The 17,828-nt window shown below is 39.2% G+C and overlaps 1 protein-coding gene across 6 annotated transcripts in view; it reads left to right on the forward strand.

Moving 5' to 3' along the window:
* Positions 1-17,828, forward strand: part of taok3a (TAO kinase 3a) — a 43,265-nt gene that overhangs the window by 22,845 nt on the left and 2,592 nt on the right. For all 6 annotated transcript variants that reach the window (XM_066689369.1, XM_066689372.1, XM_066689370.1 and 3 more), the window contains 12 exons: positions 290-403; positions 863-954; positions 1,341-1,434; positions 2,551-2,632; positions 4,727-4,894; positions 5,571-5,768; positions 8,905-9,039; positions 12,095-12,331; positions 13,489-13,617; positions 14,307-14,510; positions 15,384-15,623; positions 16,335-16,547. In XM_066689369.1, coding sequence (XP_066545466.1) covers positions 290-403; positions 863-954; positions 1,341-1,434; positions 2,551-2,632; positions 4,727-4,894; positions 5,571-5,768; positions 8,905-9,039; positions 12,095-12,331; positions 13,489-13,617; positions 14,307-14,510; positions 15,384-15,623; positions 16,335-16,547 — 1,906 coding nt within the window. The remainder of the gene's footprint in view (positions 1-289; positions 404-862; positions 955-1,340; positions 1,435-2,550; positions 2,633-4,726; positions 4,895-5,570; positions 5,769-8,904; positions 9,040-12,094; positions 12,332-13,488; positions 13,618-14,306; positions 14,511-15,383; positions 15,624-16,334; positions 16,548-17,828) is intronic.

Below are 17,828 nucleotides of genomic sequence, written 5' to 3' on the forward strand. Positions count from 1 at the left end.
CCCTGCACAGCCTGGAAATAGTTTGCATTGTTCATGTTACAAGTAATGCCCTGAAGGGATCTTTTACAAACTGGATGTTTAAATGTAACATTTCAATGCAATCTGCCACCACAATGCGGCACAGGAGGAAATAAAACCCCACCTTGCTTGTCTTCGTGCAATGAATTGATCTCAGAATTTAACTCGGAGAAACTGTTTTTTTTTTGTTTGTTTTTTTGTGTGAAATGTATAATTTATGTTTTTATATCTATCAATATATTTAAGCTCTCAATTATTGTCTCTTCTTTAGGGATGTCAAAGCTGGAAATATTCTACTGACGGAGCCTGGCCAGGTCAAACTGGCGGACTTTGGATCTGCTTCTATAGCTTCTCCTGCCAATTCTTTTGTGGGAACACCTTACTGGTAAGCACACAGAAAGCCCGTCCCAGCGACAAAGCTAATGTACTTTGGAAGAATGAAAATACACAAACATGCTTTTAAGATATTGACATACCTAAATTTACCTCTAGAACAAATACGTTATTGCCTTTGTTGGAACACAGATAATAACTAGATGATTATACTAACGAATAATAATTAAGCAAATCACCTGAGTGAGAGTGAGAGTGAGAGTGAGAGTGAGAGTGAGAGTGAGAGTGGGAGGGGGAGGGAGGGAGGGAGTGAGAGTGAGAGGGAGGGGAGGGGAGGGGAGGGGGAATACCTGCATCATTTTTCAAGAGTATTTCTTCAAAATTATGAACATTCTTTCTGTGATGCAAGTATGGATAAAACGCTGGCCCAGATATCTTACACACTGGACAATTTCAACAATTGTTTGTAGAAGATCAACAGACCATGTTAAAGTCAGTGTTTGTGTCACAGGATGGCCCCAGAAGTAATCCTTGCTATGGATGAAGGGCAGTACGAAGGGAAAGTGGATGTGTGGTCGCTTGGCATCACATGCATAGAGCTGGGTGAGTCCTGCTTACTGAGAACTACATTTTACATTTTGCAGATATTGAACTAAACCAGTATACAAAACTGTATACAAAAATGACCAAATCTCATTGGCAGTTTATTTGTCAATACAACAATGTTTTTCCTCTTTATTTTGTTTGGCATTGTAAACTTAAATTGTAGGAAATTAGTTGAAAATATAAACTATTCTGATAGTACTGACAACAAAAAGCAAGTCAACACGGAATCTCGAACCATGTAGTAAATAAGTTGTGGATTATAGAAGGGATTTCAATAATTGGATAACATTATGATGACAGTAATATCTGGTTAATTTAGCAATGACACAAGAGATTAGCCAACCTTTTTGACTGAGGCGTAAATCTGCTTTCTACTTCTATAGCCGAGCGCAAGCCTCCACTTTTCAACATGAATGCGATGAGTGCCTTATATCACATAGCCCAGAACGACTCCCCGACACTGCAGTCCAGTGAATGGTAAGTTGTGTAATTACATTCTGTACTGAAGTGCCTGAGAACATCATTTTAAAATGTCTCGTACAATTTATTAGAATAGGTGTTGCATATTTAAAGCTTTGACTTTACTCGTATGTTAAAGACACATTAGGAATTGCAAGTGCATGGAGGAAATGTAAGAATTGTGTTTTAGAATTAAATGTGACGCTTATCTAGGTAGCTTTGAAAGGATAGTTTTTGCTAGACATAGATGGTAAATTTCCAGTCTGAGGCAACTTTTTTGGCCCTAAAGCATCTTTAATGAGCGCTTAAGAGGAATTTTGGTTCATCTTCCTGGGGCAGTGGCTGTTTGCCATGATTTCAACTGCAGGTTGATTTGTAATAAGCAAAATGTTTGGGCTTGCTTTTAGAATTCATAATGCATCAAAAGACTGGAAGGTTGGAATATTCCATTCTTCACCACATTGTTGCAACATAGGTTTAGATTCTGATTCATGGTTTTAGTTTGAAATTCCAAGTAGTTAACTTTAAATATTATGTAATATTTACTCCGGTGCCAGGAAAATTTTTACTTCAATTTTTTTTTTTTTTTTTTTTAATGAAATATGCTTTGATGAAACTAATTATATATATTTTTTTTAGTCTTACATTTTTACAATCATGGTTTTTATATTGAATAAACATTTTCGCCTGTAAAACAGCAACAGATATTTGTCTGGATGCGTTCCAGAAAACACTGCTTATGTTAATCCATTCAAGGGTGGTATTTAAAATATTAAACGGAACGGAAATCATGATGTGGCGGCATATTGACATGCCTCGACAATTTGTGTGGACAGAACACAGGAAACGAAGAATGTTTTATTTCTTTTCTCCCCAAAGTCCGACCACGAATCTAAAACTGAAAAGCAGGTGTGAATAAGTGATCAGACATATTCCTGCTGTCCACACAAATGTCCACACAAATTTAATGCTACAGAAGAATTAAAAAAATTACAAAAACATGGATCAAGTGACTGACCTACTGGGCCTTACGATGCATATGCTTTGTAGAACTGTGAGAAAATTTTTTGTGTGATCAAAATCCTTCTTTTTGGTGTGACGTCTACATTTTACATTTTTACATTTCCTTCCCAGGTCTGATCCCTTCAGAAGTTTTGTTGATTACTGCCTACTGAAAATCCCTCAGGACAGACCGTCATCTGCCGAGTTGTTACGAGTAAGAGCTTTTCTATTGCTGTTGGAAGTGTGACTAAGTTCCTTGGAAAATTATGGTATTTCTAATGCTGAAACGATGAACAATCTATTAAATATTGAGATGGTTGTATTTTAGGATTGTTGGTACAGAATTGAAGATGATTAGTCTATGTAATGTGCCATCACAGCAATCAAGAAAGTACCAATGTTGCTGATACTGTATAATACTTCATCTCTGATCCAATTAAAGTTTCATTTGAAATGTGTGGAACTTCATCTTTTACATTTTACGAAGAATGCTTTAGTTTGGGTCTGAAATCTACTACTCTGTAGAGCAGTGGTTTTCAAACCGGTCCTGGGTTTACCCCCTGCTCTGCTGTTTCTTGTTCCAATTGAGGTCTTATTTACTTAATTTAATGCTATATTGCTTTGTTAGTTCGATTTAAGGATTCAATTAAGCAATTTAGACCTCGGTTGGAACAAAAACCAGCAGGGCAGGGGGTACTGCAGGACTGGTTTGAAAACCACTACTGTAGAACAATGTGTTTTCTTCTATGACCCGGCCCTGGTTTATTGTCTTAGTCTTCTAATCGTTTCCTGTTCAGTTCCCCTATTCAGTTAAATATAGACATATGATTCATAGGCTTCATGGCATTCCTGCAATTTATCCACCCTCTAGTCACTGTCACCTGGAAATGATGTAAGCACCAGACAAATGCCAAGCCTGGCCATGCTGCCTCCACTCGCTGTGCAGCTAATCTCTGTGTGCGCTGTGCACGTGTAATGGTTTTGTGTTTGTAGTTGCTAATCCTAATAATCTTTAATAGTTTTATGTTCTTGGTAGTCACAATCTATTGGTCCACAGGACGGCTTTCTAGTGTAGTGCACTGATCAGGCTATGGATTTCCCACTTATGAGCGAGTGGCACGGCAACCTGATTGGAAGGGGTTGATCCAGAAGGTTGTGAGGTGGATCACAATACCCTAACAGATAGACAGATCACAACCGATGGGGGAAGCAAACCCAGATCGCCAACAGTGGCAGTTTTAGCTTTATCATCAAACCTAGTAGCTAATTGTTCTGTGTTGTACCAATAAATTAATTCCTCTCTGCAGTTTCAAACTGCAGGAGAGTGTTCTTCAATTATTTCTTTAGGTTAAATTCAAATACAGAAGATAAAGGAGTGAGTGTTAGTTTGATTCTGGATGATCTGTTTCTGTTAAATTAAATCTCTTCAACAGTGTATTTACCACACTTACTACATTTTATCCACAACTAAGTAGACCATAGGCGCCATCTAGTGTAAGCTTCAGTCCAACTCTACAACCTGTAGGAAGGTGTTTTTTTTTTGCATTCGGTTATTAGGAAGCTTACAGAAGAAACATCATGCACAAGTTATTTTTTTCTTTTTAAATGGCTTCAGTCTTTACAATGACCTTTATTTCTGACTTAAATGAGTGAGGTAGCCTCCACACAATTAAGTATAACAATTAGCAGCTACAGTAACAATACAGCAATAACATTTGGTGCCTAATTCATCAACCGTGCCCCTGCTAGTAAATACGTCTGCTTTTCTGAAGGGACAATAAAACTACAGTAAACTGTAGTAAAGCTGTAAACTACAGAAGCTGCTTGTTTGCATTAAATGAAGCTTACTTTACCCATTTATGATGAGGAAAATTCATTCTATGGATGAAAAAAAGCTATTAATGAAATCCTGTCCTGTGGGAGATAGTCAGACAAGTAAAATAAAAATACAAAAAAACATTTAAACCTTGATATATGATCAGTTGCCTCCAGATAGATGGTACCAGCGGATTAAATTAAAATGACTAATTGTGTAAAAATGACCTGTTTAGAAGACACCACTGGTGCACAGTGATCGTGACTATAGAAGATAATTACATTTTTTGTTTTTTATGACCCCTGTGTGATTGAATCAGTGTGTGCATTTGAATAGGTAGCTGTCTTTCCTAGGCCTGCATTTAAAGAGATTAGCGGTAGGAGAAATACCTCTTTCGCATCTTTAATTATGTTCTAGTTTCTTGCATAATTCCAGTGTGTTCAGAGCTTAAGTTATTTAGTCGCTGATAGATTTCCCTTTGATCTCCTCAAGCATGACTTTGTTCGGCGCGATCGGCCTCCCAGGGTGTTGATCGACCTCATCCAGAGAACGAAAGATGCTGTCCGGGAACTTGACAACCTGCAGTACAGGAAAATGAAAAAGATCTTGTATCAAGAGAAGCACAATGGGCCCTTAACGGAGTCCCAGGAGGAAGAGGAGGTGAGGCTTCCACACGCTGCCGAGGAAAAAGCTGCACCACGCCAGCAGACAGTATAGTTTACAAAACTCCTGAAGCCAGAGCTAATAACAGGAAGTGATTTCACAATCCATGACATCCCGCAATACCACTACCGAACTCCAATTCAGAAGCTCTTTAGCTGCATCTGCAAAGTGTGGAATTTGTTGGGGTGGCTTCATAAATTTAACTGATTAAACTAATATACTCACACACACAAATATTAGTTAAGTCTTAAATTTGGATTACCTTCTAGATTATTAGGTATTGGGTCTATAACCAAGCTTTCAAAGTAAGAAATCCTTTCATTTAATTGGAGGGAAATAATCCTATAAGGTGTTTTGATGATGATGATAATTTCTGGCCATTATTCCACTATATAGTAATGGGTAGTTTACACAATGAAGAACTACAGCACAAAAGCCTAGGAATTAAGATTATAGGCATAATGCATAACATTTAAACCTCATGTTTTTGTTAATATACACACACAAAATGTTTTTTTTTTTTCATAGAAACTTGGAATCTCAGCTCTCTGGACTGTGTTAAAAACCAATGTGCCAAGAGAGTTTTAAAGGATCTGTTTGAAGTTTGTATTATTTATAGTGCTTTTTTAAAGACCCTGACTTTGTTGCTGTTATCCTGTCTACTCTGTTGCAGGACAGCGAACAAGCCAGTTGCAAGATGAACAGCCTTGGTAGTAACCACTCCATCCCCAGTACCTCTGTGAGCACAGGAAGTCAAAGCAGCAGCATCAACAGCATGCAGGAAGTTATGGACGAGAGCAGCTCTGACATCGCCATGATGCATGACTATGACAGCACCTTGGAGTCCGAGGCGTCGGCTGTCCCGAAAAAGGTCGGTTCTGGGTTCTGTATGGGTCCAAAAAAATGTACTTCAAAACAACGGTACATTCTGCATCAAGATTCTTTTTTTAATGTTGCGAGCAACCCTAAATCATCATCTGTGGCTTTTGCAGTTGATCTCCTTTTAGTAGCCCCTTCAAAGGGAAAGTATACTTGCAACAAGCCGCATTTAGAACTTGGTTATTGTTATATAATTTTAAAAATATCAGCAGAGCTCATTTCCAATATTACTTGACAGATTTGTGCTTCTGTCCGTTGCAGATTTGGTTGATAAACTATATGCAGTGATAGTAGATCTGAGCTTCGTTTATATGATAAAAAGTTTGAGTACAGTATTTAAAACCCAGTTGCATTTCAGAAAACAAATTTGATCCAGATTACCCTTTGAATTGATTTTGTTCTTGCCGTGGTCTTAACAAATCACAGCTGCTAAACAATTTCCGTCCCAAGTCCTCAGATTATGCGTATACCAGGAACTTTGTTGAAGATTTACAGAGCAAATTTGTTTAATTGAGATACCTAAAATAAGCAGTTATTACGTTCTGAATATCAGAACCAAGTGACCAAACCAAGGGAACAAAACCTACTGAGATTGAGAGTGCATGAGAATATAAAACCTTGACATTCCTAAATTACTTGCGTCATGAAGAGACAACTTTAAGACGTCATGTGAACAAAATGTGCTGTTCAGCATGGGGACACAGTGTTTTCACACAGGAAGTTCTTGGGCATATGTCACACACGATATAATTAACCATTGTCATAATACTCAGAAGCTTGTGCACTTTCGGGAGAGAATGATATTTCTTTCGGCCTTCCTTTCAGCATTTTATTGTCATGTCTTAAGTGTTATACAATAGCTAATGACTGACTTGAGAAAATCAGATATGTAGGCAGGAATTCTTGCTCAAGATGCCAGTCATTTCATGAAAATGACTGGACAAACTGGGGACAGATTTACAACATTCTTAGGCATTTGCCCAGGTACCAGGCAAGCGGCCAATACTTACAGGAAGTGACACACAGCTAATCATTGCAAAGATAAGAGCATATTTTCATGTTAGCAGTCTTCTACTGGAGTAACAGCTGTATGGAGGAAGCAGAGCTTGAAATATAACCAGGAATATAAAGTTGTTTGTGGACCATAGAGCAAAATTCCATTATTAAATGAGGTTATGTTTTTAGTGTTTGATTTTAGAGCAGTTTCTTTTAAATAAATTAAGGGGGGGGTATAGCAGAGATCATTCTAACCCTTTCCCTACAAAATTATTTCTTGTCGAGACAATGAACAGGAGCTTCCAGTTTCTTTTTCCTATCTTAACCAAAGATTAGATTCAGTTTAAAGTTCAGTCACACAGCTATCTCACAGTTTTATAAAACATTCAGTGTGTTCCAGCCGCTGTAAGTATGGACAATAATTAGGATAACTCACAGTTGCATCTGATGCATGTCTTCAGGGCCTGAAAATGAATTAATTCTGCTTTTGCCCCAAGCTTGTCTGCAGTGTGGTGGCGTTAAAATGTTTGAATTCTGAAAACTGGAATCTGCCATTTTCTCAAGGGTGTTTGTAGCTGAAGTTTACAGATGCGGAGTCGCACATAATCCACATAATTATTATTATTATTATTATTATTATTATTATTAATAATAATAATAATAATAATAATAATAATAATAATATTATTAATGATGATAATAATAATAATAATAATTTTGATCTCTTGCAACTAGTTATAATTTCTCACTTTCCCAATTGACTTTTTACTGGGAAAGATACTGTTAGATGCATGTTTGAAACCGTATACTGAACAGACATTGACTGGTCTGTTTGCCTCCCTAATTTTTCTACAGAAATAAATTATTCTTGGCAAGCGAGTGATAAGCAAACATCCGATGTTGAATTGCAGCAAAACTGAATATTTTTTTCTTACAGCATCCATTGTCATCACCATCTGTTTTCTCAGTGTTTTTTACATGATTGGCTTAAACTGTGACTCACTGGTTTAATAAAGTAGTCCTCTGTTAAGTATTGTGGAAAATATGACTTAAGAAATCCTCTTGGTTGATAGAGATAAGTGGGGGAAATTATTTGTGTTTATTTCCAATGATTAAGGTTACACAGATGAAAATATAATCCTTAAAACTCTCCTAAAGCAACAACCAACTGTAATATATATATATATATATATATATATATGGGGAATATTTAAGTCTCCATCTCTCATAAATGAATCCTGATTAAATATACAATGTAGGAGTTGTTTAATCATTTTTTAAATATATTTATTTGCAATATGTGAACGTATTTTAAAAATAGTGCAGTTAATCAGTGGTGCTGTGAAAACGTAGACGAATGGGTCTTGTGTGTACATTACTACATAACTATCTTGTAGGAGGGTGACATTCCTCTAAACCAGGCACTGTATCTTTAAAAAAAAAAAAAAAGAGTGAGAGAGCAAGCATGAGAGAGAGCAAGGGAGAGACAGCGAGAAAGAGAGCGAGGGGGAGAGAGAGAGAGAGAGAGAGAGAGAGACAGGCAGCAGGAATAGAAAACGCTAGAATCTAAGCCTTTATAACCAGAAAGCATGGGTTTAGTGTGACTGATAAATCATTAGAGAGATTTAAGGGGATGATCTCATTACCTCTGTGCTGTGTTCACAGAAAAAAAGAACCCTCCAGAATATTAAATTTGAAAAGCCAACAAGACAGCCCCATTGATGTGGTTCAGAGTTAAAGGAGAAGAAATCAACCTGTTCCTAATGATTTTACTTTGAGTCAGCAGCACCTGTACTCAAGGTTTTTTGGGGTGGTTGTTGTTGTTTTTTTCTACAACATTTTTTATCATTTGTAAGGCGTGTTGCATAATAACTCCCCTATATATTTTTTTCTTTTCTTTCCACAGTGGAAAGGCTGCCAGGGATTCAGGCAGCATCCCACTAGTGATCAGCTGACTGTTAGCTAGCCTGCAATGTGTTGCTTATTCATTTTACCGTGGAGCTGCAGGGAATAGCAGAGAGCTAAACTATGCATTTCAAACAGTGCCTGTGCAGAAAGAGGGGTGAACGAGAGGCAGCGAGAGAGGAAAGAGCACATCTGGACTTTCTCCTTGTTTTTATCCATTTCTGCAGGATCATGTATTCATAAGGGATGAAGCAGTCCACAGGGATCCCAGGCCTGAGCTACGGCCTACTTCATCTGACAAGAGCCAGGCTCACAACTACAAGAACCGAGAGCGCTTTGCCACAATCAAATCAGCATCTTTGGTAAGCCTCCTTGAGCCCTGAAAGAAGGGGGTCACTTTTAATGTCTGCTGTCATGGCAACAAGATCCTGTTAATAAGCCCGCTTTTTTTTTTGCAGTTTCTTTTAATGATAAAGCAGTCTTATTTCAAAAGGAGTAGGCCATTTTATTTTATTAAATTTTAATGCTGTTATCCTGTAGTGCAATGTTTACAACTCCTTCAGTTTTAATTGTGATCCATCCCATGTTTTTATTCTAATAATTAATGTTGTTTGAGGCCCTGCTGCTTTAAACAGTCCTGTGATGCATGGGTACTGATTGTGTGTGTGTGTGTGTGTGTGTGTGTGTGTGTGTGTGTCTGTAGAAATAATATAGGTGATTGCTTTTTTATGTTTTCAAGGACGAGATTTCAGTCATTTCCCAGGGCAGTATCTACACATATAAAAAGCACTCGTCTGTTGAGCTGTAAGAAATTTCTAAGAGGATTGATTACTTATTATTAGCTTGCTAGCTAGGGTGGTTAGTCCTGCACATTTTTTTAACAAGGGGGAAAACACACACACACACACACACAAGTGCATGTTGTATAATCATTGCCCCCTTTTGTCTGAATCTTTATGGAGGTAGAATCATTTATAGCTGTCATCATTTTGAAATACATTCCAGAAAGAAAAAAAAAAAGGCTTTCAGGAGGACTTCAGGTCTGCATAAGCCCTGAATCCAAAATGGTAGAGTGATCATTAAAATAGTGATGTCACCTGAACAGATCGCATGCAAATGATTTCAGGTGGCAGGAGCCAATTCACTAGTGTTTCAGCTTCTGCTGGTGTAAATGAATGCACATAGGTGTGCAGTCTGTGCTGTGAAAGCAGCTGGACCAGAGAGGTGTGTGTGTGTGTGTGTTGGGGGGGTTTGCTACACTTTTGCTACCAGGAAGTGTTGTGCACGTACAGAGGGATATTGACAGGACAGTGGTGGTGGGGGGACAATTCAGCCATTATATCAGTTATTATATTGCCTGGGTTCTCCTTTTGTCTCCTTTAAGTGTAACTGTGCACCATGTACAGTGTGCAGTATAATGTGAGGGGTTTTATATTAATGACACTACAAGCTGTCTCAGCTCTATGATACCATGTTAGGTTTTGTCCTATTGAATTACTCATGTGAGAAGTGAGTGGGTCTCCTTTTTCATTCTTGGCAGCTCACGTTTAGATCGCAGGAAAATAACCCGGTTAGAGAGAGAGAGAGAGAGGTCTTTTTTTTTTTTGTCTGTATGAAATCCAATGAAACATCCTTTCCCCCTCTCTCCTTTGTTATAAAATGTTAACACTGATAAGGATCTGACTATACAAGAGGCAGTTAGGACGGAGTGCGAAGGTGCTGACTATCAGCTCTGGCATTGTGCCTATTGGGCTTAAGTTCAAAATAGCCATGGCTAAAGTGGCATTGCTCTCCAGAAGCTGCGGAGGCAACGCTTTCAACGAGGAGGCTACTTCCTTTTGTAAACAAATCTGTGAAAAATAAATAAATCATGGAGACCCTCGCTTGCACAGTAAATCACTGTAGCAGGCTCGCTGAGCACTGAGAGCCGTTGCATGCATGCAGGCTGGGTGGGGTCCTGACACCTACGAGGATTAGAAAGCAGATGATTTTATTTTTTTCGACAAGAGGTCAGCCTGTGGTGAAATGAGTGCTTGTTAAGACACTGGACTGGCAGATTAGAGAACTGAGGTCCTTTCTTGATAATATTCTGTTGTTCATCCAGAAGCTCTACCTTTCAATGTCTCTGTTAATTTAGTATAAACTTCATTGTTAAGAACATTTATTAGGTGCTGTGCTGAATAAGCATCATACCATCTTTCTACATAGAGAATTATAGCTTTTGCTCAATTCTGTAACCCAAATCTGCATGACATTACTAGCTGGTTTGACCAAAATCAGTGGTACAGACTATGTGCACATCCATAGCGTAACCCTGTCGTAAGTCCAGGTAGCTTATTAAAGACTTCGGTCTACAGGCATTGGTTCCCAGAGAAACGATGTGTCACAAAAGCCCCGTCTCTTTACTCTCTCCCCAAGTTGGTGCCTTAGTTTTGTCTTAATCTGTGTGCCTTTCCCATGAGGGCTGTGAAAATAATTTAATTTCTAACTTTTTCTAAGACTTTTTATAAAAACCTTATGGAAACAAACATCAGTACACCCTTAAAGATAAATATCTTTGTAACCACTTCCACACCTACAATTTTCCTTTTGCTGGGTTTTTATAACTGGTTATTTTTGTATACATTTATATTTACACATTTATAAGATTATCAGCCTTATTTACGTTTTGCCAAGTGCATTTAACTCAATTTTTTACATTCATTGAATCACATGCTGCGGAAGTTTTAGCAAACAGGCTCAATACAAGAGACTTGGACTCCCTGTTACAGTGGAAGTATTGATGAAAGCTGCTTATAAAGTCCAACTCATGTGACCCACCTGCTAATAGTACTTATCCCAAAGAAGTTCACTGTTTATTGATGGCTGCAGATTGTACTCTGCATACTTCTGCGAGTTGGTCTTATGGGGAGGTTTGAACAGTAAAGGATACAGTGCATGGCTTCGGTATTCGCTTCCATTTAACTATATCGTCATGCTGGGCTTTAGACTTTATTCTGGAAGTTATGATAAGCTCTGTGACCATGTTGATGATGGTAAACCCTTTTTCTGAACCCAGGTTTGTCTCTGTAAAAGAATAAACTAAAGGGGCAGGTGAAGAGAGGAAAGGTGGGGTGGATTTGTGCTCTGGTGAGAGGGAGGGTCTTGGGGCTTATGTTGTGGAGTTTTGAGAAATGCATATCCGCTTAATTTTTCTTGTGCAAACGTATAGTGGGGCAAGTCAAAGAAGAGAAGGAGTCTGATATGGGGAGTCTGATCTCGATGCTGGCTTTAGTGGGTGTTTCCAAAGAATACAATTGTAAAGCCCAGAACAACTTTTTATTGTCAGATTTTCTTTTTATTGAGGTGGTCTGGCACCCTGTTCTGTTTCGGGATTCTCTCCGTTTTCCTGACTTTGTGCTCGTTTCTCTCCCGAAGGTTACGCGACAGATCCACGAGCATGAGCAGGAGAACGAGCTGCGGGAACAGATGTCAGGATACAAGCGGATGCGGCGCCAGCACCAGAAGCAGCTGATCGCTCTGGAGAACAAGCTGAAGGCTGAGATGGACGAGCACCGCCTTAAGTTGCAAAAGGAGGTGGAGACTCACGCCAACAATGCGTCCATCGAGCTTGAGAAACTGGCCAAGAAGCATGCCATTTATACAGAGAAAGAGGTGGGCCCTGCTTATGTTACTCTCAGACTGCTGATGCTGTTAATGTGCATAACATTTCAAAACTTTAAACATACCAAGCTCAGATGGACAGTGTCGGTTTGAGTCTCACTGGGCTTTGTATGACTCTTCGCTTTGAAGCTGAAGTACAGTAGGCCTCAAGAAATGTGACTGTGTTGCAACTAGAGAGCGAGTTTCAGTCCAGCATCTTTCTTACGCAAGAGCCCAGGCCTGTGACCTCATCGCTGTGATGTCATTCACCGGACTCTTCGTGAAGAGGCTCAGTAGAGTTGTTGATAAATGTCAAGGGCAAAGTGTTTTGTCTGTGGGATAGAGTTGAAAGAACAACAAAATATGAGTCCTTCCATCGCTGTTTTCAACTTAATATTCTGGACTATACCTTGTCATTTAGAGCCTAAAGGTAGACAAGAGAAAAGACAGTGTGAACAGAGAGATGATATGGTATTGAGCTGAGGAGATAAGCCACTTTAGTTCACTGGTAGCAATTCCCTTCAATGTCTTGGCATTGTAATAGGTCAAAGTAGTGGCTTGGATCAAATGTCAGCGTGTTCACATGATTTTTAAATATATATTTTGGTATTTAAGATATTTTCTTCGTCTTTGTATACATAGGAGTGTTTTTATATACATATTTTATAATGTTATCTTGGATTTTATTTTCTCTAAAGAATTCTATTAAAATGTCAAACAAGCTGCCCAAGAAAGGCGATATTATAGAGTGTAATTGACTAAAAGACAACTTCCCTGAAATTAACCCAATAAATAATTTCTTGCTGTTTCTGTGAAGGGAAACAAATCAATTAAATAACTGTTAAATTTATTAATGTATAAATTACATTTAAGCATCACCTTTTTTTTAACGCTGAATATGAACAAAAATAAAAGTGATATAAAATAAATACACATTTTACAATCTTGCATTCAGTTTGTTGTACAGCATTTTCTGGTCTCAACCTGTGCTGTTAGAGACAGATCTTCAAAGGCCTGATGCCAGTGTGCATGGGGGCGGCGCTAAACTTGTAAAAACATCTTGTAAGTTGGGAATCTTTGAAGTTTACTCGGTTAACTTGCTCCTTAATCAAAGTAGATCAAAATTGGGTGTAATGGAATAATCCTCTAATGATAATCTTCTCCCGCAGACGAAGACGGCCGCGGCAGATGAGAAGAAGTTCCAGCAACAGATCATGGCTCAGCAGAAGAAGGAGCTCACCAACTTCTTAGATAACCAGAAGAAGCAGTACAAGCTCTGCAAGGAAAAGATTAAAGAGGCATGTACAGTTAGTCTTATTTCCCAGACCACAAAAATGTAACCGAGCACCTTTCAGATCCTTTATAGACAGCTGGGAGAATTCTTGTGGAAAGTGAAGAGATATTGTGGAAACTGTGTGTTGGTCGAAGTCTGGCGCTGACAGGTTTATGTTTGCATTGCTCTGTTCTGCCCTAAGCAAGAGAAGTTAAGGCAATCACTGTGTGCATTACTTCTGCGTTTCATTTAGGCTAAAGAACACACTCCTTTGGTTTTGTTTGGCCTTGTTTGCGCTGTGCGGCAGTGGAGTGTCAGGGATTACACACTTTAATCAAAATATGAAACGGGTGATATTTTGCAGTATCATTGGAGACAGTGGATTAGAAACGCTAAAGACTTGAGATTAGCACCAGCTATACTGTTGAAAGCTTCCCAATCTTCCTACAGTCTGCCTCAAACAAGCCTCCCACCACAGCAGGGAAGGGATGCAAGCATGCAGCTAGGCATGGATGATTTATATCTCTAAGAATATAGATCACAATATTTTGAATGCTACAGAAAATATGAAAAGCTTGGAGATGCAATTTGAGATGTCCCACAGCGTGTGCAACTTCTTTTGCTTTGCTTTACTGATGGCTACAGCCCCCCATGTGAATTAAGCCCCTCATTTTTGGGCATTTGGGTAACTCTTTACTTTTTCTTTCCCCCTAGGAGATGAACGAAGACCACAGCACGCCCAAGAAGGAGAAGCAGGAGCGCCTGTCCAAACACAAGGAGAACATGCAGCACTCGCAGGCCGAAGAGGAGTCTCACCTCCTGAGTCAACAGAGAGTGTTCTACGACCGCAACTGCCGTGCCTTCAAACGCAAGATCATGATAAAGAGGCACGAGTTTGAGCAGGAACAGATACGAGAGGCAAGATGCCCGTTTTCATCTTTTCTTTTTTTCTTTTTTTTTTTTTCTCTTTCCCCCCCCGCCGCCCCGTTTGGTTACACACGGAAAGTAAAAAAAAAAATCTATAAGGACATGTGAACAGATTTCCGACAGCTCACACAACGGTAAAATCATCATCAAGAAATCACTTCATGTATAACTTCACAAAATCTCCTATATGCATGTAATAACATCTCATTCCATTCATTGATTTAATGATTTCTAATTTCACCAATTTAAAAATGAGACAGTCAGTGTATTTGAAATATATTCAAATATATACAATGTAACATAAAATAGATGTTATTAAGATACAAGTAGCAACTCCACCTTCTCTGTATGTTAGACTTTGCAGTGGAGCAGTGGTGGGTTAAGTTTACTTTGTTACCCTATTTGTTTCTGCAAAGGAGATTAGAAAGTATAAGCAAGAAAAGTATGCAATAATCTAGGACTCTGTGAACTAAATCATTTATCCAAGAGAGGTAGGGAGCATTCATCTGAAACCATGCAAGGGTTTCCAAAATGGCAACACACAAAAGTAGACTGGCATAGCATGAGGGCTCCTGCCTATATCAAACCATTTTTATTTATTCATTCATTCATTTGTCAATTAAGTAACGGTTGTAAAATAAATAAGATTAGTTTGTTAAGCATTTATTGAGTGGGGGGAACCACAATTCCTCACAACTGTATTGCAAACATTTGTAAAAATGCCTGGTAAATATTTCTAACTGCTGACATCAGTAAATATGTTCTCACCCTTGCTGTTACTTTGCCAGCTGTCTATAAACTAGCTGAACTAACTACTGGTGAATTTGACCACTTCTGAAAGACCTGCTCCTTGTTTGACCCCAGGAGCTGAATAAGAAGAAGACTCAGAAGGAGATGGAACATGCCATGCTGATCAGACACGACGAGTCGACGCAGGAGCTGGAGTACCGGCAGCTGAAGACGCTGCAGAAGCTGCGCATGGACCTGATCCGGCTGCAGCACCAGACCGAGCTGGAGAACCAGATAGAGTACAACAGTCGGCGCGAGAGAGAGCTGCACAGGAAGCACGTCATGGAGCTCCGGCAGCAGCCCAAGAACCTCAAGGTAGGCCGGCCTCCATACGATACAGTCATTGCACAGGGCTTCATAACCAAATAAAGACCCTGTGGGGGGTTATAGTAAGTCCGAACGCCACTTTTTTTTTTTAGTTATCCATCTTTAAAGTTCAAAGGAATCATGCTTACAAGAATCTCCAAAGGGTTCTTACCAGGGAGACTCTTTATGCAAGAATTGGCTCCCCGGAGTGGGATAGGGAGGGATTAAAACAAAAGACTGATTAGTATTGATTTGCTTTTCAGTACTAGCAATCTCTATCCCTATTAAAAAGCCTCCATATTCTTAAATGGCAGGCTTAGTTTTACAGCTCTTAACGATGTACAGAAGGTTATTTGTCCCATAAACCATGATCTAAATGTGTAATGGACTACAATGTGAACCTCTTGAGCTGTCTGTATGGACCAGAACAGAGCCCCCAGGTCTCATCTATGACCAGAGTGCACACACTGCACAGCACAGTTGAGGGGCCTTAGCATTAATCGAGTCTCTAATCCACTCCACACCGACACTATCCTTGGATGGCAGGAATGTTTTTTTCATCTTTTATCACCAGCTCTACCAGGGGACTTGTAAATAAAATTCCTATGAAAGGTCAAAGAGCTTGTAAGTGTCGGTACAGCTATCGAATCGAATGCTCTTTATACCAAATGAAAGATCTGCTTCCATTGCGTGAATTGTGTTGCTCTCTCTGACTTGCAGGCCATGGAGATGCAAATTAAAAAGCAGTTTCAGGACACGTGTAAGGTCCAGACGAAGCAGTACAAAGCACTGAGGAACCACCAGTTAGAGGTGACCCCCAAGTCTGAACACAAAACGATCCTGAAAGCACTGAAGGAAGAACAGACGCGCAAACTTGCCATTCTGGCTGAGCAGTACGAACAAAGTATAAATGAGATGATGGCCTCACAAGCGGTAAGTGGGATCCTGCCGAAAATGTCACACTGAACCCAGAGCTGGGATTTTCATCTCGTTGTGTCCTCTGGTTCCAGTAAAGCTCCTCCTCATTTAGACTTATTGAACCCTTCATCAAGCAGCTTTGGTGCATTAATCTTTTTCTGCACTTTAGATTCCCCCAAAATACCCTGTTTTGGACTCGTTCATACTTAATGTGTAGTTCTGTCTCTGCTCAACGTATTTAATACATTTTTGATCTCTGTAGCTGGCTTTTAATATCTGTTAATGAGTGACTTTAATGAGAAGCAGATACAGGTGAGAATCGCTCTTTGTCCTGCTTGGGCCCAATTTACATTCCAGACAGTTGGTTATTAAAACAGGCCCCAACCCAACACTTGGCATAATGCATAAAGTTTCTAACCCTTCAAACTTTTTAAGAACAAAGAGCAATTCAAGGTCTAATCGTGCAAATAGCCCAATTCCATCTTTCAATTATCCAAAGTAATTAAAATTTCATTTGGAATTAAAACCAGAAGCCATGGGGATTGGTAAGGAGCAGAACTGAAATTATTTGATTTAATGTTTCCATTTAAAAAAAGTATGTAGTCTGTGTGTGTAAATCCTCCTTGCAGTGAACTGGTCTCTCCTTCAAGGAATACAAAATGACTCAATATACACATAACCCTGAGATACCTGCAGATGTCTTCTATATAAGATATTATGCCAACGTCACCTGAACCTCAAGTTAGGCATTCAAAATATTGAATAGTAGAAATGGTGCACATGTTTCTGGGTTCTCCCACAGTTCACAAAGGAGTTATACCGTATTTATTACATTCTACCTCTTATAAGAACCCGAGACTTATTGATTTAACATATTTATTGCTTGACGTAAATGCATGGAATCTTTCAATATGAAGTATTCTTAAGTATACAATTTTTTTGTTTATTTGTTTTTACTTATGCTATTTTTAACTAAATGCATACGATATGGGGACAATGATGGTAGGGCCTAAAGCATGCCAGAGTTGAGCTGTTTGTGCTGAGCAGTGGTGCAGAGGGAGGGGTCCTCACAGCTGTTTACCAATCTCCAGCACCATGTCCAAGAGGCCCCAGCCCCCCGTCCTGGCCACAAGGACAGTCTGCACAGCTGTGGGGCCATAGGTGGAGGTTCCTAGTTATTGATATAGGGAAACGGAGACTTTTCTTCAAAAACAGAAAGTTCTCCATTTAAACATACTGTACCCCTGAACCACATTTGCTGTGTTTGCAAATATCATATCTGACTGCTCTTTTAAT

This window comes from Amia ocellicauda, chromosome 17 (genome assembly GCF_036373705.1).
Source record: "Amia ocellicauda isolate fAmiCal2 chromosome 17, fAmiCal2.hap1, whole genome shotgun sequence".
Taxonomy (NCBI): Eukaryota; Metazoa; Chordata; class Actinopteri; order Amiiformes; family Amiidae; genus Amia; species Amia ocellicauda.